Here is a 27160-nt window from a genome sequence, read left to right on the forward strand (position 1 = left end):
CATGCGTGTAGCAGCCAACTTCAAGCTGTTTTCATTAGCAGCGTCTTGTTATTTCCTTGTTAAGTAAACATAATTAATTTGCGGTGAATTTTTGCAACTTCGTACTAGTCCCAGTCCCAATCCCGGTACAATTCTAGTTCCAGTCCAAATCCCACTCCCAGTAGGTCCCTGGTCCATTTCCTGGAAAAAAAAGTTCCGTAAATACTAACCCAGCAAGGGTCTACCAATATACCAAATCAAACGATTAATAGAATTTGTTTGAATAGATCGATCCCTGGTCCACTTCCCGAAAAAAAGAATCGTAATTACTAATCTAGGCAAAGGGCTACTATATACCAAAATTCAAGCAAATCGAACTATGAACCGAACTTGTTGGAATATATCGGTCCCTGGCCCGAAGTGTTGTGAATACGAATCTAGGCAAAGGGCTACCACCTATATACGAAATTTCAGGCAAATCGAAGGAATCCCTGCTCCACTTTCCGGAAAAAAGTTTCGTAAATACTAATCTAGGCAAAGGTCTACCTATACCCTAAATTTCAGGCAAATCGAAGCGTGAATAGAAGTCATTCGAATGGATCGGTCTCTGGCCCACTTCTTGGAAAGAATAATCCTCGTACTTCAAGAAATATTCTAAAAAAAAAGAGAAATACCTAAATCGGTCCAACCGTTCATTTTTATATTATGGACTTACAGTTCCGGTAGACTTTGTTTTACCCTAACTTTGATCTACTCGTATCTGCATAACTTTTAGGAAGTTTTTATTCTTACTCTCCTTCCCCCTCCCTCCACACTTTCTCTATTCTTTTATTCACTCCTCTCTCTGCCTTTCTATCTTTCTGGGCCTCTTTCTCCCCCTCTGCTTTTCCCACCCTTCTTTTCTCTCTACCTCCCTCTCCTTACTCCTCCGCTCCATCTATCTCTATCTGTATATCTTCATCTAACTCGATCTCTTTCTCAGTTTCTTTTCTTTCTTTCTTTTCCTTTCCTCTTCTTTACTTTCGTTTCTTTTCTTTCCTTTCAGAAAAGTTCACTGAACACCTTTGCAACTATTTTGATAAATGTACGCGATAATTTAAACTTTACCTGCGAAAAAAACTGATTACTTGTAATCATTTCGTTCGGGCTACATATTTATTTTTGTTTAAAAAATATCACTTTTGCTATGATAAAATTAATTCGCGATGAGCACAGCCTACACAAATTACGTACAAATTTTAATAAGAAAATTCGTGGAAAAACACATTTAGGGCTGCCATGAAAAAATATAAAAATTTAATATTCAGTCATTTTGTCTTTACGATCAGCATACAAATTAGCATAAAAATGTATTGAAGAATTAAGTCTTATTAGTGCCAGGCATTAGCATATGTATACAAATATACCAAAAAATAGAACTTTTGTTTATAATTTGTAACGAATGAGTATTTTTCAATAGATGTATGCATCTTAACCATTTATGTTGCATTAACTTGGCAACACGCATAAATATGTATGTCAAGCTGATATGAAATGAAAATACATACATATGTACATCCATACATACCTATAAACCTACGCCCGAAGTTAAATAACGCAGCGAATGCTATGCATGTATGTACGTATGTGTCGCATCATGCCTCACTCAAAGGCAATTTGCGAGCACAATTGACAGCGAACAACCACACGCTCTACATTTTTTGATAAAAATGTTACTATTATTTAAATAATTTTGCTGATATAAGAAAGGAATCAAGTATTTTTCTTTATGCACAACGAAGGTAAATATTTAAAAATTTTTTTTGCAAAGAAGAAATATTCCAATTGATCCATCCGTTTTGAATTTATAGCTGTGTAAAGAAAAATGTTATGATTTTTTACTACAAAAGTGGAGTTTTTAGACTCTTTTAGACAATTTTTAGGATTTCTCTGCCCGTAAGAACAATCCTCGTACCTCAAGGGATATTCTAAAAAAAGAATTATCGAAATCGGTCCAACCGTTCTCGAGATCGGCACTTATTTCACAATTCAGCGACTTATTTTTATATTATAGACTAGAAGATCCGGCAGACGTTGTCCTGCCCTAAATTTGGCCTATCTGCATACATTTTAATAAGCTTTTTCCGTCTGACCTACGCGTGTACACGTCTACGCGTGCTAATGGAGTTTCGCTATAAGCGCGATAAAAAGGGCATGTCGTTGTTATTCGAATTATTTACCATTACTAGAGAGGAGAGAAAAAATAAGAGGCGGCAGTTCGATATTTATTTGTAATGTACCTGATTGGCGGGTATTAGAAAATTACCTTCTACACATTTTTAAGAAGTTTATACTAATATATATTGTGATTGTTGGAAAGAGGATGAATTGTTTAATTAACTAAATCCCTTAAAACAAACAAAAATACCTCATGACAATGTGCAGAAGCAATTTAAAATCACCCCGCAAATCGGACATTACAAATGAATTTCGCAAAAAGTACAAACTGACGTCTCTTATTATTTCTATCCTCTCTACCATTAACGAAAAACAAACACCACTACTGAACACAGTGCGAATAAACATTTGTTTAGTCGCCAACGCTAATGTTTGTATATCTACGTAAAATCATAGCTAATATTAAATTGCTGCTTTTTTAGAGTTCAATAACACTTGACCCACTCGAAAAACTTGATAATTCAAAAATTCACCAAGGTTGGTGAAAATGTTGTCATTGTAGGGTACATCACCTGTGCAAAAGGAGTGACCGAAATATGAACGGATTGCGATGATACAGGGTGTCTGAAATGGGCTTGTTATGCCTTGCGAAAATTAGACCATTAAGTTTCAACGTCAAAAAAAAGGTTTGGATGCTTTTTATAGTAATTTTTCTAGACTTAAAAAAACTCTTGCAACTTTTTGCAAAATAAGGCTGCTTAAATTTTTATTTAGTGGTGCTCAAAATAAAGCCCAATTGCTCCCCTATAAAAATACATAGGTCGCTTTGTGGGGCAATAACAATCAATTTGTCTGCGTTTTTTCGCTTTAAAGCTTTTGGATATCATGGCGCTACAGTTTCTACTTTTTTTTTACAACACTAAAAAAGTTAAAATTGGTGCGCATTGCAAAAAAATTAACAAAAAAAATAAAAATAAAAAAATTTTAACTTTTTCCATTTTTTTTTAATTTTCGCTCCAAATAAAGTCCATGCATTCCCTTATAAAAGCATAAAGGCCACTTTGTAGGACAAAGTCAAGTTTTATGGTTTTTTGGACTTTCAAACTGTTGCACGAGGGAACCCGGAAGCGAGAACTTGCGCACAGGACTGAGCCATAATAAATAATTTTGCATGTTACTGCAGATAATTTGTTAATTTCTTATCTTTAGTTTGGCCACATTGCCTTTAATAAACCTGCTTTTTCAAAAACAGATGTAGCTGCTTGGCATTTAGCCTTATGTGTTAAATGAAACGCAACAGCCACACCTGTCTATCAAGGCTCATGTGTACAAAAATATCACGAACTCTACTTCTCAGGTCTTTCATTTATCCAGAAAATTTCCATGTACTCTGTGAGCCTTTGTCAGCTGAGTATAAAAACAAAACGAGAACCATAACCGAAATACTCCATTAAACCGGTATCGGAACGGCGTTTTCAATCGGTATAATTTCTATCTTAAAATCCATTGTTAGGTGCACACAATTTTCTTGCCCTATACCTTAGCACAGCTGAGTATAAAAATGATATATCAAATTTGATTATTACATATTATGGAATTTACCTGGGCACAAGTTTCATACGTTTCTGGTTTGAAGCTAAACTTTTTCGAATTGCGATTTCCACTGCCCGATAAATTACCAGCACCTGATCCACTTGAAGAAACTATACCACCACCAACACCAACAGAATTCGAATGTCCATTGCCACCTGCCACGCTATTAACAGAATGTGTGGAAAATGCCGGCTTTTCATCCATCATATGATTCAATATGGAATCCGGTTTGACGCGTATGCCATAATAGTGATATTTGGAATTGCCGCGTGTACCTAAACGACGTGTGCGCAAGCCGGAGAACACAGAACGAATTAATTTGCCGAAACTTGCAGCATTCACAGGCTCCAATTTATTTTCATTGCAATGCTGTATATAATGATTATACAAAGTGGAACGAGGTAGACTGACACCTTCAGCCGTCTCATAGTTACGTGACAACCATTTGATCTGTATTGTCAGTTCACAAACAGCAGCATCCCAAATGCAAAGTTATGAATGTAAAGAAAAGGGAAAGCAATATAAAACAAATAGCAATAAATTTTGGGGCTGGAATTCAATCAAATCAAATTTTGCAATTGTGTGCGCTGGTAGTTCGAGGAAAGTTGCCGCACGTAGGAAGTTTGATGAGAGTTAGGTTTTGAACACAAAATGCAAAATTTGTTTAGGAATTCATCAATTAAAATGAGAATGTTTAAGGCAAGGGGTAGTTTAATTTGAAGTTATATTTGTAATTTACCGTTGCCGAGGCTACTTTGTTTGGTGTGACCAAACCACCTTGTTCACTCTCCGGTGATGCACCACCACCGCCTGTACCTATACTGCCACCGCTTACAGAGTTTGTTGTTGTTGAGGTGGGTGTTTGAGGTGTGCTTTGAGTTTCTTGAATGTAAGCCACTTCCTATGGGTGAAAATAAATTTGCATTTGCTGCATAGTCTGTGGTTCTGCAACACTTACCGTTAAACTTTGCGGTGAGTCTCGATTGTGTGATTGAGCAGATGCATTGAGCAATAATCCATCCTCTAGCGGTACTAAATATGGCAATGATGATGAGTGCGTGGTGGGCGTGTTTACAACAGATGCTGCGGTGTAATTGCTCGTTGGCCCTGTTGAATAATAGGTTTGTCCATTGTTTTGGTAATCACCAACTGGACAAAAGGGATATGTCCTGTGTATTGAATTAAAAATTGATCAATGAATTATTTTTGCATTTTTGTTATATATTCCGACTTATAGAGCATTTCCCAAAGGACTTACATCTGCGGTTGATTGGAATTGCCGTGATATAATTCCGTATCCACATATTGCACTTGATAATTTTGTCCAGCGTCTTGTGCCGAAACTGTAATTAATATAATAAATCAGTCATAAATAATAAATACAAAATGAAGACCTCAGAGCAGAAATGAATTGACATTCTCAACCAGTAAGAATTTATCTCTAATTGAATAGTTTTCAGGACATAAAAGGTGACTCTTTTGACCATAAGTAAAAAACTTGGAGAGTTTAAGGGTAATGCTCCCTAAAATATTCTTCTTTCATAACAACATTTTTTCAGACTGCTTCATCGTGTAATTTTATCATTATTTCTACAAGTTTCCTCAACAAAAAGTTTACAACTTTAAAATTGGGCAATTCACAAGAGTGACGTATGCAAAATAAATTAAAATTTTAAGATTTCGCGTTGTTTCCACGGTTTCCAAAATAAAATTTGATTGAAGCCTAGCACATACGGCGAATAGAAGACCTTGTGAATTGTTTCTTCGCAAAAAAAAATTTAAATTAAAAAATTCGAATGGAAAAAGGGCGCGGGTATAAATTTTAGTGGCTTTGAGGCATAGCCAAAGAAGTCAATTACAGCTGTTTTCGAGAAAAACCAGCCTTAAGGCTTTTGAATTGTTTGTCCAAAGTAGCAAACTTTAATGACTTTTTCTTTAACAATACACATCATTGTTTGCAACTGTTGGGACATTTTCGAACTGGCAGCCGAAATAGGTGGATAGAAGGGACGACAAGTTTAAGGTCAAATAAATTGAAGGCATGATAACCTCCGAAGAGATTTTACCTTCTATTCCAATTTGCGTCGTGCTCCTTTTTAATTTTTCCTACAAATTGGCCGGACAGGACCTACTTGTTTTATGCCGACTCCGAACGGCATCTGCCAGGCAGATGAGTTTTCACTGAGAGCTTTTCATGGCAGAAATACACTCGGAGTGCTTGCCAATCACTGCCGAGGGGCGACCCCGCTTAGAAAAATTTTCTTCTAATTGAAAAACCTTATTTCTAAAATTTTGATGTTGCTTTGCCTGGGGTGTGAACCCAGAGCGTTCGGTGTGGTAGGCGGAGCACGCTACCATCACACCACGGTGGCCGCGAGTATGTGAATGAAAATTGTAGATTAGGTAAAAATGGGTCGCTGAATCCAATTTTTGAAGTACCAGGTGTTCGATTACTCGAACACTGGAAACAAGTGGGGTTATATGTATATCGAGATAATGGTTAATTAAATAATATTTAAAAAGTGATAATTAACAAAAATAATGATCCAGTTTAGTTTTTTAAATAGGATGACAAAAAACAAAATCGATGTTATATCTCTTGCATATGAAAGAATTGGGATAAGGGCCCAATTTGCAGCTCAATTTTTATTGTTTTCACAATAAGATGGTGTCCATGAAGTTTTAGGAGATTTCTTGGATGAGTATCCTGAAAAATAACTAAGCTCGCTCTCTTCATACTCTCCAGCGTTTCCGGAGCTCTTGTTAATAGCATTTATTATAAAAGAATAGGCAATTAATAGGTTGAACAATTTCCCCCTTATTCTAGATTTTTGCTTATTCCATCTTTTTACAGCAACATTAGCATAACGCAATCTTATACATCGCCACAATCACGCAAGATAAAGGAACTTTAGAATTAGCAATTGAAGCCTATTTCGTCTGGCCCATTCACATATAAAATTTCGCCAAGCACTATTGTAAACATTTTGACTGTTCAAGAAAAATACTTGCTAACATATTTTGTGTCCTATTTATTTGTTAAATTGCAGTTTTTATCTAAAAAAAATTTTAAAGAAGTACCAACAAGTGAGGAAAATAATTATATTATTTTATGTCAGGTGGCGCCAGTGTCATCATGCATAAGATTGCGGCGGACGCATATACATATATGGAAAAGTTGATTGTGACTCTATAGCAACCGTAATGTAATGTCCAACCTGTTTGTCGTACTTATCGCCTGATCCCATATTGCACACAATTATATTGGTAGCCAGAAACCGAATACAGACACCACAACTAAATTTCGAATAAATTTCTCAAGCAGAAGTAAAAACAAACAACAAAACCTTATAGCTGGTTTTCCAATTTTCGAATTTTTATTATTAAAAGGTATTTTTTTAAATGGGTTGGTCTTGAAATTCTGTATGTACAAAATTCTAAAAACAAAATTCTGCTTTTTTAAACGTCTGCTTTCAAAATTCTGTATGACAAAATTCTGTATTAAAATATAATGATAACAATGTTAAAGAGGTCATGTAATTATTTTGAAAAAGTGCGCCATGCACAGTAATTCTGCGTAGAACACCTTTCTGCATAGGCGGCCTTCGGCCGCGCTTATAAAAAATAACCCTGGGCTACGCCACGCCAAGTCCGGGTGTGTGGTATAACCGTGGCTACCGCCACGGTGATGTCCTTCTCCGTAGGCGGCCCTCGGCCGCACTTTAAAAAAATAACTCTTAGCCGATCCACCACCGGCTACGCCATGCCATGATTCCGGAATTTTGACTTCCACAATGAAACATGCAGAATTTTGAAAAAGCAGAATATTAGAAAGCAGAATTTTAAAGAGCAGAATTTTAAAAAAGCAGAATTTTGTTCAAGCAGAATTTTTTTTGCAATTTACAGAATTTTGTCACCCAGAATTTTGTAATACAGAATAATGACACGCTCCCTTTTTAAATATTTAAAAATTAGGACGTTTTTCCTTTGTCCTGCCAAACGAATGGGAAAAGGTGACTAAAAATAATTATACGTAATAATATAGTGTGACGAATATTCACATCACTAAATAAATGCACAGCAACAAAAATCTTAAAGCAAGCTACATAAACACATTAATCATCATGTACACACATATGTACATACAAGCAGCAGAGAGATACTCACAAACGCATGTCATCATCAGTCGAAGTAGTACTCATATATACACACGCGAGAGGCTATAAACTACGAATACACACGCCTATAGCTGGTAACCAAGTAGAAAATTCTAGAAGAAGAAACGTCTAGACATTTGGAGCAGAGAGTATAAAAGCAGTACAAGCTGAGTAGTCAGTAATCAGTTTGATTTAAGCACGCTATTAGTTGTGAAGTTAAGTGTTATTGTGAAGTACTTTCAAAGTAGCTTAATGAAGACCATCTTGCATTATTGAATATTGGAGTTATTTATTCAACAATTTAGCGATACGAATTAGTAGAAGGTTGGAAATAAGCGGAATTTCACTAAATTCGTTATAATAGGAAACACAGTAAACTAAAATAGAACGTCGAAATTTCGAAATTTACTTCCAAATAAATGCTCAGAAAAAATTACAAAAAAAAAAAAAACAAAAAAAATTACTAATCGATTTATCAACAATGCGACGATATGGGTTAAAAAAATTCTAAAATATTGCGAAGAGATCCAGAAAAAACTGTGGTTGACTTTTACTTCAATATTTTTTTAACACGGCTTATGCTTGTTTGAACCTCTCTAGGCTAGGCGTGCAAAGGAGTGTTAGACCCATCGAGCGGCAATTATTGAATATGCTATGTTAACGTACTGTTAGAAAAGAAAAGTTCAGTTACTTCGCATGAGGATGAACAATTGTTTTAAAAAGTAGCATGAAAAATCGAGAAACTTCTTCCTAAACATTTTCAATAGTGGGAATTCTTGAGAAGAATTTCTTGCTCTCATATTCCGATCGCAATAACATAAGAATGTGCACAGTATGGTAAAAATTCTCCGGAAGATTTATGTTCCTGTACCCGAAGCCGACAGCTGATATCGAAGGAGGTATAATGAAGAGCTGTATGAGCTTTACGCAGATATGAAGATAAATAAAAATAAGCAAATACAAGGTGCGTATACCACCTAAGAGAATTTAGGCCGAGCTTCTCTTAAAATTTGCGTCGTGCACCTTTTAATTTTTTCCACAAATTGGCGGGACATGACTCACATGATTTTACACCGAATTCGAACGACATCTGCAAGGCACATGAGTTTTTACTGAGAAGCTTTTCAAGGTAAAAATACACTCGGAGAGTCAAATCACTACCGAGGGGAGATCCTGCGTAGAAACACTTTTTTCTAATTGAAAAAAAAAAAAAAAACTGTTGCTTTGACCGGGAGTTGTACCCACGATCTTCGATGTGGTAGCGGAGCACGTTACCAGTACACCACGACGGCCACAGTGATATGAAGATAGTTTAGCGAATAAAAGCCCAAGGTCGCTAGGCCATGTTATGCGAATGGATAAAGTCCCTCTGGCCAAGAAAGTATTTCAATCGACATTGCCCTTTGAAAGCAAGAAATGGCCAAAATCGCTTAGGCGGTTGAATTAATGGTAAATGGTCAGGATGAAAAAAACCATGTATAATAATTTTTCCGCAAGTGAATCTGCTGTTCCGTTGATTCAAATCTACAGTAGTTCCAGAAACAGTTTTAAATGTTAGGTGGCTTTTCGAGGTCGTCTGCTTCCGGAAGTCACTGTTTCCATATACTTGGACCAGAGCCCTCTTTAGGTATGATAACCTGTAATGTGCTCAGCCTATGCTATCCATATTCGCGTGATAAAAAAATTAACTCTTAAATAAAAGATTTTTAAAAGAATCGTAAAATAACTCATATTAAGATTCATGAAAAATAGCAATCCAGTAAACATTCCGATCCAATAATGAGTCATAAAAGATATTTACATTCTAGTAAGAGTTTGAAATGAATGTATTTCTATTCTCGCGATGTTTTTTCGAAATGAGCATAATTTGTTACATAATGTGTACCTACACTCAGAGAAAAACGCCGTTCTAATATCCAGCGCCACCGAACTCAGTTCAAGCTTTTCATGTTCTTACTTTTTTGTTCTTGAAAAACGAACGACCAATTCTTAAAACGACAACTTTGTGCTTGGACTGACACCATTTTCTTGAAAAGAGAACGGCTGGTCTTGAAATATGAACAAATGTTCTATTAATGAGAACAATGTTCCTTAAGTAAGTTAAAGAAAAAGAAACGGTATAATTCGTGTGCACTACAATGTTAATACAAAATTTGGCACAAGCTATCAAGCAGTCGTAGTGGCCCAGCGGTTATGATGTACCTATTGTTAAACTACTGTACCTATTGTTAATTAATGCAATAATATTTTTTTTCAATTGTATAAGCTAGGCTCTTCGAGTCGTAATAAATAAATGAAATGAAATGAAAATGTTGCGGTTGCAATCGCGTGGAGCGAGTTAGATCACCGTCAAACTCTGAAATTTTTTAAAATAAATTTTGTATCTTCTAATATTTTTTTTACTTATTTTTCGTTCAATTCGATTTTCCATTCACATATGCACAGGCATTTCTCAAACGTGTCATGACATTTTTTAAGTATATATGCAGATTACATCATCAAATAAGAATTTTCAATAAGAGAAATATATGAAAAAATTTTTATTATGCGTTTTATCTTAAACTTTTTGATTTCAATAATAGTATTTTTGTTATTAATATTTTTTATTAATAACAAAAGAGTTATTATTAATAAAAAAAATAAATAAATAAATAGGTACCTATTAAAAAATTACCTTCCCACCAATGATCAAGCACAAACCGTTCTTGAACTGAGAACGAAAACTGTTAAATCGACTACAAATCGTTCTCGAAGCGTGAGAACGAAAAATCTTAAATCAAGCACAACTAGTGCTTGAAATGAGCACAGAAGGTTCACACCCAGCGTTGCCGTTTTGCTACAATTGTATCATTCTTAATACATTTTTTTCCAAATTTAGTGATTTGATACGTAGATACTTTTTAATTACGAAATGTCCTATTTTGATACATTTTGCTTATTTCTCTAAATTCATTTTAAATTTGCATAGGGACAATTAAAAAAAAACAGCAAAAAATATCAGTAACACTGAAAATAAGGTGGATCCCACAGGGAAAGAAACAAAAAACATAGAAAAAGAAAGGTAATTGTAAAATATACACTTCCATGCATACATACATTCACTTAATTTTGTAATATATTTAACCACTCATTTAGATCTTCAACGCCCAAAGCATAGATATGAACGGCGTATCAGGATAAATTGGAAGCAATTATTTCATTGGCTGGATGAACAAAATGGTAATGCAATTTGTGTATACTGCAGGAAAAGTATGTTCAATATATACACCCCTATTCTGCATTCCGATTACGTTCCCGTTCTACGCTCCGCTTTAATCGAAGTTGGCGACGACGGAATCGTAACGAGAAGAGGAAGAGAAAATGATTTTTCGAAATCAGCTGTTTGTACGGAATGTGAGAACATTGGAACAAAATAAATTAAAGAAAATTTGAAAAAAAAAACACTGAAAAACGTTTATATTTTATTATCCACGCCATTTTGTACAAAAAAAAGCAATAGAATATATTGCCGCAGTGCTATATTTTTTTAAGTGAAGTGCTTTCATAATTGTAAGTGTGTTTTTGTCGTTCTTTTGGCCAATTCCCAACCGTGGCCACCAAGTTTTGTTAAAACGGATTCCTGCACGAATATAGTTGACATTTTCTGAATTTTATGGATGCTAATTTCATTGCACTGGCTTAAAATACTTTATGAAGATTTATTTATTCTTTCCGCAAGGATTGTTCACGTTTTCGCTTCACCTTCCTCTACTCCGGCAGCTTGCTTTGGCATATAACTGGAGCCAACGAACAGACACAAATTATAGATGTCTATTATATTGGAATCAATAGCCGCGGCATTATTTGTGGAGTTGGAAAGCAACGCATACGAAAATGGCCAGGAGAGAATGAAAAGGCAAATATTGCGAGATTTGTGTAATCCATTTGAGATGAGTGACGAATTGTAAGAAATTGATCTTAAAAGTGGTCAAGTTTAATGACTTATTTTCTTACTAAGGTTAAAAAAAAACTTTCGACTTAACAAGGATGCTTTCAAGTATGTGTTAGATACTTTTGCGGGGCAAACACGTCCAAGGACTTCGACATCGACATGTTGTTCTTGACCTGGAAACATATAAAAAACAATCATCATCAAAGGCTACGTTTCTTAGCAAGTTTTACTTACTTTGTTAAATTCTGTTATAAATTAATAAAAAAAAATAAAAAGAAAATATTTTTCCGCCAACAAATTTGTAACTTAGAAAAACGGAACTACGATCGAAATGCAGAATACACATCGATTTTGGATCGAAAGAGATTGGAACACAGAATACCAACATTGCCAAATCGAAAAAATTCCAATCCAAGTCGAAATGCAGAATAGGGCTGATACAAACTTTTGGGGAAATGTAGGTAATATAAAACATTCAGAAAAATATCCATTGTGTAAAGACATGTTTGAATTCGCATCGAAAGTAATGAGTTTATCTCATAGTTCAGCAGTGGCTGAACGTATTTTTTCGCAATTTAGTTTGATAAAAACAAATTTAAAAAATAAGTATATTGTAGAAACGGCTGAAGCTGTTATATTTGCGAAGCAAATTAAAAATGAATACGAGTAAGAAAATTTGTTAATTCTAGTTTTTTAAGTCTTTGTCAAAAAATTAAAACCGTTATTTCATGAATTGTTTTTTGAAAAAATTTAATTTGTATGTATACGTTTTTTTCCATGTACCTATGCATAAAAAACATTGTCTTATAAGTCTGGATGTGTAAATTTGTGCAAATAATCAGAGGGTTTTGTTGGACAAATGATATATAAATAGATATTACTAAAATAAATATGAATTTTTTTTTTAATATCTAGTGTTATTTATTTTTAAAGAAAAAATAATAAAAATGGTTGCCGCTTATGAGTTTGATACATTTTGATAAATTTTTGCTTGGAAATTTATACATTTTTTTCGAAGCTCGCGGTAACGCTTTTCACTCCTCAAACCCAAACTGGTCATAAAATACGAACGGCGAGCTTGGAAAAACTGTTCTTAAAACAATCCCGTAGGTCACGAGTTAAGAAAAAACGTATCTAACAGACTTTTGTCAACGAATGTTCTTAATTTTGAACTTCTTTCGTTCGTTTAAGAACGATTTTTTTTCTGAGTGTAGAAAGGACTCCGACATGCTACCCTGTGTTATAGCGTGTGATATTCGAATTCTTCGAATGCCCTCATATTCGATTTTCAGAGTTCGATTAGCTTAAATCGAACAAGTAAGGAAGGCTAAGTTCGGGTGTAACCGAACATTACATACTCAGTTGAGAGCTGTGGAGACAAAGTAAGGGAAAATCACCATGTTGTAAAAAGAACCTAGGGTAACCCTGGAATGTGTTTGTATGGAAAGTATTAAAGAGTATTTTATGAGGGAGTGGGCCATAGTTCTATAGGTGAACGCCATTTAGGGATATCGCCATAAAAGTGGATCAGGGTTGACTCTATCAAATGAATCAAATGAAAGGTGTTAATGAGTATTTTAAGAGGGAGTGATCCTTAGTTCCATAGGTGGACGCCGTTTCGAGATATCGATGAGAATTTTAAAAGGGAGTGGGCCTTAGTTCTATAGGTGGACGCCTTTTCGAGATATCGCCATAAAGGTGGACCAGGGGTGACTCTAGAATGCGTTTGTACAATATGGGTATCAAATGAAAGGTGGTAATGAGTATTTTAAAAGGGAATGGGCTTTAGTTCTATAAGTGAACGCCTTTTCGAGAAATCGCCATAAAGGTGGACCAGGTGTGACTCTAGAATACGTTTGTACGATATGGGTATCAAATGAAAGGTGTTAATGAGTATTTTAAAAGGGCGTGGGCCTTAGTTCTATAGGTAGATGCCTTTTCGAGATATCGCCATAAACGTGGACCAGGGGTGACTCTAGAATTTGTTTGTACGATATGTGTATCAAATGAGAGGTGTTAATGAGTATTTTAAAAGGGCGTAGGCCTTAGTTCTATAGGTGGACGCCTTTTCGAAATATCGCCATAAAGGTGGACCAGGGGTGACTCTAGAATTTGTTTGTACTATATGGGTATCAAATGAAAGGTGTTAATGAGTATTTTAAAAGGGCGTGGGCCTTACTACTATAGGTGGACGCCTTCTCGAAATATCGCCATAAAGGTGGGCCAGGGGTGACTCTAAAATTTTTTTGTACGTTATGGGTATCAAATGAAAGGTGTTAATGAGTATTTTAAAAAGGAGTGGGCCTTAGTTCTATATGTTGACACCTTTTCGAGATATCGCCATAAACGTGGACCAGGGGTGACTCTAGAACATCATCTGTCGGGTACCGCTAATTTATTTATATATGTAATACCACGAACAGTATTCCTTCCAAGATTCCAAGGGCTTTTGATTTCGCCCTGCAAAACTTTTTCATTTTCTTCTACTTAATATGGTAGGTGTCACACCCATTTTACCAAGTTTATTTCTAAAGTTATATTTTGCGTCAATAGACCAATACAATTACCATGTTTCTTCCCTTTTTTCGTATTTGGTATATAATTATGGCATTTTTTTCATTTTTCGTAATTTTCGATATCGAAAAAGTGGGCGGGGTCACAGTCGGATATCGGCCATTTTTTACACCAATACAAAGTGAGTTCAGATAAGTACGTGAACTGAGTTTAGTAAAGATATATCGATTTTTGCTCAAGTTATCGTGTTAACGGCCGGGCGGAAGGACAGACGGTCGACTGTGTATAAAAACTGGGCGTGGCTTCAACCGATTTCGCCCTTTTTCACAGAAAATAGTTATCGTCCTAGAAGCTAAGCATCTACCAAATTTCACAAGGATTGGTAAATTTTTGTTCGACTTATGGCATTAAAAGTATCCTAGACAAATTAAATGAAAAAGGGCGGAGCCACGCCCATTTTGAAATTTTCTTTTATTTTTGTATTTTGTTGCACCATATCATTACTGGAGTTGAATGTTGACATAATTTACTTATATACTGTAAAGATATTAACTTTTCTTTTAAAATTTGAATTTAAAAAAAAAAATTTTTAAAAAGTGGGCGTGGTCGTTCTCCGATTTTGCTAATTTTTAGTAAGCAGACATATAGTAATAAGGGTAACGTTCCTGCCAAATTTCATCATGATATCTTCAACGACTGCTAAATTACAGCTTGCAAAATTTTTAAATTACCTTCTTTTAAAAGTGGGCGGTGCCACGCCCATTGTCCAAAATTTTACTAATTTTCTATTCTGCGTCATAATTTCAACTCATCTACCAAGTTTTGTCGCTTTATCTCTCTTTTGTAATGAATTATCGCAATTTTTCGGTTTTTCGAAATTTTCGATATCGAAAAAGTGGGCGTGGTTATAGTCCGATATCGTTCATTTTAAACAGCGAGAACTCATCTCAGGAACATACATACCAAATTTCATCAAAATACCTCAAAATTTACTCAAGTTATCGTGTTAACGGACGGACGGACGGACGGACGGACGGACGGACATGGCTCAATCAAATTTTTTTTCGATCCTGATTATTTTGATATATGGAAGTCTATATCTATCTCGATTCCTTTATATATGTACAACCAACCGTTATCCAATCAAACTTAATATACTCTGTGAGCTCTGCTCAACTGAGTATAAAAATTATGCTCAGTGGCGACTATTCGAATAATCGCTGCTAAACGAAAATATTTCCAGCTATGGAGAAAGTTCGCTCAGGCTCTGTTGATTTAACTGTAATCCATAGATACTATCTCGTCAAACTGTATAGTTGAAGATAAACCGTAAGGTGGTTTTCCAAACATCTTAAGGTATGAATATCGTCGGCCTCTAGGCAGAAGTCACTAAGTCTATTATTGGCATTTGAGATAATGACAGCAAATATTCTGAAAAAAGAATAATCTCGACATGTTTACCCAATCTTAAGAAATGACTTTGGTTGCTTGAAGCTTGACATAATTATACACCTGTTCAATGTTATGGCGTTTTTTCCTGGAAAAAATGTTACCTCCATGTTGCACTCTTAGATGTTAATTTTTTAACTAAAAGGCTGAATTTGTAGATTGGTACTCAGTTTCCTATTAAGTGGGAAATAGCAGGGCGACATTATTTTTAGAAAAGGAAACGCCATTAAATAGTTTTCATAAGAAGGTTCCTATATCGAGGGTCTTAAATTGTTGCATTTAAGGAAGCCAAAATTTCACCTGCAACGCAACCCATATTGAGTCTATCGAAGAGAGAGTTACGTTTCTTAAAATTTAAACAAATATGTATCGTCTGTTGGGCTTGTTGCCATATGAGTTTTAATAATACGATGAACCAAAGGACGAACTAGCTAAATTGTCACATTTTTATCCCTACATTACAGCAGTTGCTTTGTAAAATGGCTTGAAAATTTTAACAAAATACTAATTTCTTCCCACTTTCAGCATTTAAGGCTTCTTTAATCACAAGATATATGAGGTTGCAATTATATTGCTCTTACAAAACACTTTTGTTGTATTTCTGCATACATGACTGATTTACAAGTGTCCGGCTTATCCTGCCACTATTTTCGTTAAGATTTAATGGTGAGTTAGGCCTATTTCTAGAAAGATTTCAGGATTTGCAAAAATGTGTCACTTTACAAAAATGTGTGAAACGTATTAATAATTATATCGAAACACGCCTTTCGATATCTCTCTAAGAGTTTACCTGGCCCGCGTTGCCATGTTATCTTTTTCAAAAGGGCTTACATTTGCATAATCCGAACATGATAAAAATTCCACAGCCATTGGAACTGCTTCTTTGGTGAGCACATGTCGTTTTGCTGGATTCGCTGCTTGCCTACAATCGCTTTCAGCAAAATGCAGCTCACACACTCTGGAGCTATGCTTCAGCGCAACACCGCTGCTTTCGCTCCATAATTTCAGCCTATTCTCCTCCACAGGAGCACTAAATAGGCTAAAACTCTCCGCCGTCCACGTCCTTTTACACAATACACAGCTCGGTTTTGGCATATTCAAAAATAAATCGCGGTAATTTAAATAATAACGAATTTTTTCTTACGAAAATTAGAGCACAATGTCAAAAAAATATTAAATGTTGCAATACACAACTTTTTTTCCACATTTACCGAAAATTCCCCACACCCACATGAACAATTCTCATAAAAGCAACACCTTCAACGAAAAACCACACTGTTCGGGGGTACAACCATGATTCAATCACAAGAGGTTTGCTCGACAGACAAATTTTTTGACAATTGCGGCCATTTTGTTCAAAAATCGAGTCGACATCCGTTAACTGTGCTGTTTCTTTGCGAATTTTCGAAAAATATTAGTAGTAGAAATATGAAGCAATCAGTTTACAAATACCGGATAAATACTGAACTGCATAATTCCCTAGAACATTTTTTTAAATTTTATAGTGAATTTATTAACTATGCCTCCATCCATTAGTATGGCTGAACATTGAACATATGTAGGTAATTTTATGAAAAGTGAGGACACCAAGAAATCGTGCACTTTGGTAAACCTATGAACATACGAAACCTAAACCAATCGAAAATTCATCGTTCAACGTTAAAACCTCGACTATTAAATCGATTCCCGTAAAAATGTCATTAGTAAATAATGGAGATGCCATAACGAAATGTACTCATTGGGCATGTTAACTTATTCAGGTAAAAGTCTGGAACAGGAGTATACTGCTAATACGCGTCCCAAAAATATCGAGAGGGGACCTCGACAACAAAAATCCGAAGGCGGAAAAGAAAATTGTATCTCTGTCCGGAGATATTTGCAGTAGAAGTTGGCAATTTTCATGTGATTGTTGTAATGTTTTTGTACACTGAAAAAGATTTTGAGTACAAAGGGATTTTGCACGCATATAATTTTAATCCCACCTCATTGATGGACCGGCCAGGGTAATTTTTTATAAGCTCGGCTGAAGGCCGCCAACGCAATCCGGCGTAATTTTTCGGGTTATCGTCAATATCTTTTGAACGAGCTAAAATTTGTATTTCCGCCTTAGAATTATTGTTATCGAGGTCAATACGCGTCTATTGACACTTCTCTCGATATTTTTAGGCGCGTCGACCTTCTGTTATATTAATTCCGTATGTTCGGAACATTCGTCTCCATTTCAGAATTTGGGGAATCGGTTTATATTTGGAATATTTTGTATACACTTATTTGATATATTCGGATCTCGTGAGGTAGTATCAAATGAACGTATTCCGAATATTCTAAATTAACGGTTTATCCGGAACGCTTCCATGAATACTTAACGGAAAAGAGCTTTCCGAAATTTCAGAATAAAAATGTGAATACTCCCTGTGTAGCAGGACCGCACAAAAGCTTAACTCTTCTGTCAAAGTCAATGTAGGAATATAAAATTCTAAGACAATAAGCTATTTTCTTTTATTTTTGGTTTTGTCAGTTCATTGCGGCTGCTGAGTAGCGTATCACCCCATGTCGGCTGCCTGTTCAAAATCGTGCTATCTCAAAATATTTTTCAAAAATTTCCCAATTCAGGATTTGTCACAAAACCGCCCTATATCAGAGTTAGATTGCAGAACGCTTCATCGCAGAATGTTTTTTATTAACTCCCTCTTATGACAAAATGCATTGAACTTCTGCTCATATAGGGAGTTTTTGAAACAAATTTTGAGATAGTGCATTTTTGAATAAAATTCTAACGTACGGCATTCATCAAACAAATTCTGAAAAAATGACCAAACCAAAATATTTAGTAGAAAATTAATTATTTACCCAAAAACTTTTGGCAGTTACAAATTTATTATCACTATTAATATACTACCAAATATACTTGTATACTACAATTTCACTGAAGGGGGTTGAATTATTCCCCGTTTTCCTTCCTTCGTAAAAGCAAGCCGTCCAAATTTATCAATTTCACTTCACCTGGTTATTCCACCATGGCTGCAAACATGTCCTTCCGCGGCGAAATGAACGCGACGAACTTCGCCTGGTCAAAAATAGAATCCCCATAATTATATGAAGGTGAGCACAATGAAAGCGTGGACCGAAATTTACGCGACTGCATTTTGCGAGGTTAGATTTATTTCTATCGTCGCTGCCGGGGGATGACGACAAACATGGCAGGTGTTTCTGCTGTTCATTTTTTTCTTTACAGTATAGAACAAGAAAACATTATTTCCAAAAAAAAATATTTTTTTACATGTAATTCTTAATTTAATTGCCAAAACACGTCCAAAACAGTTTTGAGAGAAATGGAAAACGTGTTTCGATATAATTATTAATAAACCGCAAACTGTAAATTAATCAAATCAAAGATATTTTTTTTATTTGATTCGACATCCAAATAAAAAGTATTTTTATACCATAAACATGTAATGGTATTGTGACGAATATGAGTGACACTAAGTGATACTCACATCCCTAGTCTGATGCTAAGTAAATAAAGTCACAACAACAATAAAGCAGACAGTCACTTGTATCTACATAAACGAATCAGTCATTATGTCTACACATATGTACGTATACGCAGCTGTGAAGCAACGCACAACCACATGCAGATATCTTATCTGAGATGCTCCTAAAGGTATGCAATTACAATTGTGGAAGTGTCGCTCACACATACAAGCGCATGGGGTATGAGAGAAGCTATAAAAATTATACATCTGTAGTTGTAGCTGAGAAATTATAACTAACTAGTAAGTTCTGGAATTAGAAAAGCCTAGAAATATGCAATGAGGTGGTCGGACAGTATAAAAGGGCGACAACAGAGGAGGCGAGAATCAGTTTCATTCAGAGATGCACCTTAACGTTAAGCTAATCGTTTATCAAAAAATTTCCACCGTTTCCGTTGAAACACTTCGAAATATTATCGATAAAGAAATTATCAAGATAAATTGTATCTCGTTTTTAACCGAAACGAAAAGCTTTCGTTAACGTTAAAAACGTTAACAAAAACGTGATATTTTCAGACCAATTCTAAATATTCTCGCGGAATTTTGTTCTAGCGGATTTTCTTATTCCCGCGGAAAAATTCCTCCAAATTTATCAAAAAATTTCCACCGTTTCCGTTGAAACACTTCGAAATATTATCGATAAAGAAATTATCAAGATAAATTGTATCTCGTTTTTAACCGAAACGAAAAGCTTTCGTTAACGTTAAAAACGTTAACAAAAACGTGATATTTTCAGACCAATTCAAAAAAATTCTCGCGGAATTTTGTTCTAGCGGATTTTTTTATTCCCGCGGAAAAATTCTTCCAATTCTTTTCTCCTAGGGAGAACAATAATTGAGGAATAGGAATTTCGAATTTTCGAAGTCAGCTGTTTTGTCAATTGAAATTTCGTTGCACATTTCTTATTTTGTTTAAAAAATTGAAAAGTTTAATTATTGTTGCAAATTTGTTGGAAATTAAGAAATAAAATATAAACATTGCACAGTATTTATTGCATTTCATGTGGTATTCACTGAAATGAGTAATGAATTGGTGCCACAGCAACATCAACAGCGGAACATAAGAAGAAGACGGCCGCATAACACAAATCTGCCGGAGTTGCCTGCTTTCATTCAGCAAAGAAATTTTCTGGCCAAGTTGAGTTGAATTCGTCCTAATCTAAAATCTATTTAAGCCTTATTAAGAAATCCTTGCGCAATTTCTGGATGGCTGCATCAAATGTGTATACCAAGAGCTCTACCGTTGCTTATGATATACTTTTCGACTTAAAATAAAGAATATTGTGGTTGTAGTTGTTGTTGTATTAACAGTGAGAATATTGTGGTAGAATATAAATACATCTTTTAGCACAAATTTGTACAAATAAGTGTTCTTTCTTAAAATAACCAATTTCCTTTAACTATTTTGATGCATTCCCTTTAATTTAACAAGTGAAAAAATTCCTATGAAATGGCAGAGAAATCTCCCTCTCCCTCACATTCATAATACCTACTTTTCTCCCATAACCGGTTTCCGCTTTTTCGAACATTTTTCAGAATAGGAGGAAAGGGAGAAGTGAAAAACTCACAAGGAATTTTTATTTAGAATACGAGGAATGGGAGAAGGGAGAAAACTCGCACGGAATTTTCGTTCAGAATTGGGCTGATTATGTTTGAATTGTGCTGGAAATGCTATAGCCATGGTGAAACCGTAAGGTGGTAACAGCGAGCGGACAAACACACAAAAACCATGTAATTTGTTTGTGTAATTCGTTGGTGGTAATGACAAAAATACTCTGAGAAATGTTCGTACTGTCAAAATTCATGAGAAAAGTTGCAATCAGCTTGGGTAATGATTTCACCTTTAATGACTCTGCATTGCCAGCATAGTTTGAAATTTATAATCAACATAAACGATTTGATTCGTTTTGATATGGCAGTAAACGAAACAAAATCATTTCGTTAATTTGACGTTCTTAACGTTAATAAACGAAACGAAATGACTTTGTTTCGTTTATTAACGTTAATTATCGTAACGAAATGATATCGCTTCGTTGGTTAAGCATGCCTGGTTTCATTTGAGCTAGCAATCAGTTTGGTTATTAAGCAAGCTATTCGTTGCAAAGTATAAGTGTTATTGTGAAGTACTCTAATAAAGGCAATTTTTCCATTATTCAATATTGGAGTTATTTATTCAACAGTTTCGCGATACGAACGTTGACAGAAGATTGCAAATAAGGGGAATTTAAGTAAAATCGTTACAGTATATTAACTTTGGTCCGATGTTTGTAACGTTGAGAAATATAGAAGATAAACTCACCATTAAGTATACCGAATTGATCAGGGCGACGAACTGAGTTGATATAGCCATGTCCGTCTGTCCGTCCGTCCGTCTGTCTGTTTGAACGCAAACTAGTCCATCAAATTTTGAGATATCTCAATGAAATCTGGCACAAGGATGTATTTTTGTATTATATTAGACATTTGTCGGATCCGGTAGGATCGGACCACTAAAACATATATCTCCCATACAACCGATCGTTCAGATAAGACGATTTTGGTCATTCCTGCCGCAATTTAGAAAGTATAAACGTGAAACTCGGTGATATATATTCTAATATATCATAGAAGATATCCTGAAAAAATCACTTTGATCAGAGCTATATATAGTTATATCCCATACAACCGATCGTTCAGATAGAGATATTTGGCCATTTCTCCCTAAATTAGAAAGTATAAACGTGAAACTCGGTGATATATATTCTAATATATCACAGAAGATTTTCTGAAAAAATCACTTTGATCGGAGCTATATATGGTATATATTCCATACAACCGATCGTTCAGATAGAAAGATTTTTGGCAATTTCTCCCTTAGTTTCCAATATAAAAACGTGAAACTTAAAATAAACAAGTAAGGAAGACTAAGTTCGGGTGTGACTGAACATTACATACTCAGTTGAGAGCTACGGAGACAAAATAAGGAAAATCACCATGTAGGAAAATGAACCTAGGGTAACCCTGGAATGTGGTTGCATGACATGTGTATCAAATGGAAGGTATTAAAGAGTATTTTAAGAGAGAGTAGGCCATAGTTCTATGGATGGACGCCATTTAGGGATATCGCTATAAAGGTGGACCAGGGCTGACTCTAGAATTTGTTTGTACGATATGGGTATCAAATGAAAGGCGTTACTGAGCATTTTAAGATGGAGCGGGCCTTAGGTCTATCGGTGGACGCCTTTTCGAGATATCGCCATTAAGGTGGGCCAGGGGTGACTCTAGAATATGTTTGTACGATATGGGTATCAAATGAAAGGTGGTAATGAGTATTTTAAAAGGGAATGGGCTTTAGTTCTATAGGTGAACGCCTTTTCGAGAAATCGCCATAAAGGTGGACCAGGGGTGACTCTAGATTATGTTTGTACGATATGGGTATCAAATGAAAGGTGTTAATGATTATTTTCAAAGGGAGTGATCCTTAGTTCCATAGGTGGACGCCGTTTCGAGATATCGCCATAAAGGTGGACCAGGGGTGACTCTAGAATGTGTTTGTACGATATGGGAATCAAATGAAAGGTGTTACTGAGCATTTTAAGAGGGAGTGGGCATTAGGTCTATAGGTGGACGCCTTTTCGAGATGTCGCCATTAGGGTGGGCCAGGGGTGACTCTGGAATGTTTGTACGATATGGGTATCAAACGAAAGGTGTTACTGAGAATTTTAAAAGGGAGTGGGCGTTAGGTCTATAGGTGGAAGCCTTTTCGAGATATCGCCATAAAGGTGGACCAAAGGTGATTCTAGAATGTTTGTACGATATGGGTATCAAACGCAAGGTGTTACTGTGCATTTTAAGAGGGAGTGGGCATTAGGTCTATAGGTGGACGCCTTTTCGAGATATCGCCATTAGGGTGGGCCAGGGGTGACTCTAGAATGTGTTTGTACGATATGGGTATCAAACGAAAGGTGTTACTGAGCATTTTAAGAGGGAGTGGGCATTAGGTCTACAGGTGGACGCCTTTTCGAGATATCGCCATTAGGGTGGGCCAGGGGTGACTCTAGAATGTTTGTACGATATGGGTATCAAACGAAAGGTGTTACTGAGCATTTTAAGAGGGAGTGGGCATTAGGTCTATAAGTGGACGCCTTTTCGAGATATCGCCATTAGGGTTGGCAGGGGTGACTCTAGAATGTGTTTGTACGATATTGGTATCAAATGAAAGGTGGTAATGAGTATTTTAAAAGGGAGTAATCCTTAGTTCTATAGGTGGGCGCCTTTTCGAGATATCGCCATAAAGGTGGACCAAGGGTGACTTTAGAATGTTTGTACGATATGGGTACCAAACGAAAGGTGTTACTGAGCATTTTAAGAGGGAGTGGGCATTAGGTCTATAAGTGGACGCCTTTTCGAGATATCGCCATTAGGGTGGGCCAAGGTGACTCCAGAATGTGTTTGTACGATATGGGTATCAAATGAAAGGTGGTAATGAGTATTTTAAAAGGGAGTAATCCTTAGTTCTATAGGTGGACGCCTTTTCGAGATATCGCTATAAAGGTGGACCAAGGGTGACTCTAGAATGTTTGTACGATATGGGTATCAAACGAAAGGTGTTACTGAGCATTTTAAGAGGGAGTGGGCATTAGATATATAGGTGGACACCTTTTCGAGATATCGCCATTAGGGTGGGCCAGGGGTGACTCTAGAATGTTTGTACGATATGGGTATCAAACGAAAGGTGTTACTGAGCATTTTAGGAGGGAGTGGGCATTAGGTCTATAGGTGGACGCCTTTTCGAGATATCGCCCTTAGGGTGGGCCAGGGGTGACTCTAGAATGTTTGTACGATATGGGTATCAAACGAAAGGTGTTACTGAGCATTTTAAGAGGGAGTGGGCATTAGGTCTATAGGTGGACGCCTTTTTGAGGTATCGCCATTAGGGTGGGCCAGGGGTGACTCTAGAATGTTTGTACGATATGGGTAAATAACGAAAGGTGTTACTGAGCATTTTAAGAGGGAGTGGGCATTATGTCTATAGGTGGACGCCTTTTCGAGATATCGCCATTAGGGTGGGCCAGGGGTGACTCTAGAATGTGTTTCTACGATATGGATATCAAATTAAAGGTATTAATGAGGGTTTTAAAAGCGAGTGGCCCTTAGATGTATATGTGAAGGCGTTTTCGCGATATCGACCAAAATGTGGACCAGGTGATCCAGAAAATCATCTGTCGGGTACTGCTAATTTATGTATATATGCAATACCACTAACAGTATTCCTGCCAAAATTCCAAACGATGTTGATTTCGCCTTGTAGAACTTTTTCATTTTCTTCTACTTAATATGGTAGGTGTCACACCCATTTTACAAAGTTTTTTCCAAAGTTATATTTTGCGTCAATAAACCAATCCAATTACCATGTTTCATCACTTTTTTCGTATTTGGTATAGAATTATGGCATTTTTTTAATTTGTCGTAATTTTCGATATCGATAAAGTGGGCGTGGTTATGGTCGGATTTCGGCCATTTTTTATATCAAGATAAAGTGAGTTCAGATAAGTACGTGGACTAAGTTTAGTAAAGATATATCGGTTTTTGCTCAAGTTATTGTGTTAACGGCCGAGAGGAAGGCCAGACGGTGGACTGTGTATAAAAACTGGGCGTGGCTTCCACCGATTTCGCCCATTTTCACAGAAAACAGTTACCGTCATAGAATCTATGCCTCTACCGAATTTAAGAAGGATTGGTAAATTTTTGTTCGACTTATGGCATTAAAAGTATTCTAGACAAACTAAATGAAAATGGGCGGAGCCACGCCCATTTTGAAATTTTCTTTTATTTTTGTATTTTGTTGCATCATATCATTACTGGAGTTGAATTTTGACTTAATATACTTATATACAGTAAAGATATTAAATTTTTTGTTAAAATTTTAATTTAAAAAATTTTTTTTTTTAAAAAGTGGGCGTGTTCTTCATCCAATTTTGCTAATTTTTATTTAGCACATATATATTAATAGTAGTAACGTTCATCATGATATCTTCAACGACTGCCAAATTACAGCTTGCAAAACTTTTAAATTACCTTCTTGTAAAAGTGGGCGGTGCCACGCCCATTGTCCAAAATCTTACTAATTTTCTATTCTGCGTCATAACATCAACCCATATACCAAGTTTCATCGCTTTATCCGCCTTTGGCAATGAATTATCGCATTTTTTCGGTTTTTCGAAATTTTCGATATCGAAAAAATGGGCGTGGTTATATCGTGGGCGATATCGTTCATTTTAAATAGCGATCTGAGATGAGTGCCCAGGAATCTACATACCAAATTTCATCAAGATACCTCAAAATTTACTCAAGTTATCGTGTTCACGGACAGACGGACGGACGGACGGACATGGCTCAATCAAATTTTTTTTCGATACTGGTGATTTTGATATATGGAAGTCTATATCTATCTCGATTCCTTTATACCTGTACAACCAACCGTTATCCAATCAAAGTTAATATACTCTGTGAGCTCTGCTCAACTGAGTATAAAAAAATAAATGTAAGGCGCGATAACCTCCGAAGAGATTTTAGGCCGAGCTTCTCTTCCAATTTGCGTCGTGCTCCTTTTTAAGTTTTCCTACAAATTGGCCGGACGGGACCTACTTGTTTTATGCTGACTGCGAACGGCATCTGCGAGGCAGATGAGTTTTCACTGAGAGCTTTTCATGGCAGAAATACACTCGAACTGCTTGCCAAACACTGCCGAGGGGCGACCCCGCTTAGAAAAATGTAATATATCATAGTAGATTTCATGAAAAAATCACTTTGATCGGAGCTATATGTATATAGTATATACCTATCCCATACAACCGAACGTTCAGATAGACAGATTTTTGGCCATTTCTCCCTTAGTTTCCAATATAAAAACGTGAAACTTGGTGATATATATTCTAATATATCATAGATTTCCTGTGAAAATCATTTCGATCGCAGCTATATATAATATATATCCCATACAACCGATCGTTCAGATAGGAGGGCTTTTTGCCATTTTTTATTTTATATTTATCTTAAAAATGGTATAGGTATGTGCATATGTTCACCATATATTTCTTATCTTATACATCCGATTATTTGGAGATTACGAAAGGGATAAGATTATTGTTCAGCCCCATTCATGAAAGGTATGAAGTCTTCGGCACAGCCGAAGACAGTCCCGTCCTTACTTGTTTTATTTGTTATTTGATTTATTTTGATTTGTTGTTTTTCCGACAGGGTGGATAAATGATGTATATTAGAACGATTTTCCGTAATCCCTTGTCAAATTTGGTTTCGAGACAAACCGGCTTCGGCGTGTGCCATCATCAGTGTCGATTTTCGTTCTGATCAGTTGTTGTCGTTTGTCTTGTATTTATAGTTCCTATGTACATGAGCAGGACAGTTTATGTTAATCTGGATTAATTCGCACTTTCGCTAAAAGGAACACAATTGAGCAATTGTTGAGTTATAACTTTCTGAACGCACCGTTGAGTAATTTTGATGGACTAATCCACTCAAATTACAATTCTGTGTTAGTTGTTGTGGTGGTGCCTATTAGACCGGGGTTGGTCCTCATACGAAAAAAATAAGTTGTGAAAGTCGCCCCAAATTTGGAGCTTATGCTGAGATAGTTTTGGAGTTTTGAAAACAAATTTTTTTATTTTTTCTGATCACTCGAAACACAGCCGAAATTGTTTTTTCATTGTAACTTGGTCATTTGACCTCCGATTTTTCAAATTGATACGTCATTATTTTGGTCTTGGAAATCGGCATGTTTGCTTTTAATGTTCTTTCGAGCTATGAAGCCCTTTCACATGATAAGGTCATCTAATTGGATTTTATCCC

The 27160-nt window shown here is 35.9% G+C and overlaps 2 protein-coding genes across 2 annotated transcripts in view; one reads left to right on the forward strand and one right to left on the reverse strand.

Moving 5' to 3' along the window:
• Positions 1–12472, forward strand: part of LOC137237107 (uncharacterized) — a 31409-nt gene extending 18937 nt beyond the window's left edge. Inside the window, exons 2-3 of the mRNA XM_067760364.1 lie at positions 10855–10947; positions 11022–12472. The gene's annotated coding sequence lies outside the window, so the exon portion shown is untranslated. The remainder of the gene's footprint in view (positions 1–10854; positions 10948–11021) is intronic.
• Rfx (regulatory transcription factor Rfx) overlaps positions 1–27160 on the reverse strand; it is a 206328-nt gene that overhangs the window by 46890 nt on the left and 132278 nt on the right. Inside the window, exons 5-8 of the mRNA XM_067760363.1 lie at positions 4988–5072; positions 4688–4898; positions 4469–4630; positions 3739–4179 (exon numbers count right to left, since the gene is read on the reverse strand). Of these exons, the coding sequence (XP_067616464.1) occupies positions 3739–4179; positions 4469–4630; positions 4688–4898; positions 4988–5072 (899 nt within the window). The remainder of the gene's footprint in view (positions 1–3738; positions 4180–4468; positions 4631–4687; positions 4899–4987; positions 5073–27160) is intronic.

Source organism: Eurosta solidaginis, chromosome 1 (genome assembly GCF_040869045.1).
Source record: "Eurosta solidaginis isolate ZX-2024a chromosome 1, ASM4086904v1, whole genome shotgun sequence".
NCBI lineage: Eukaryota > Metazoa > Arthropoda > Insecta > Diptera > Tephritidae > Eurosta > Eurosta solidaginis.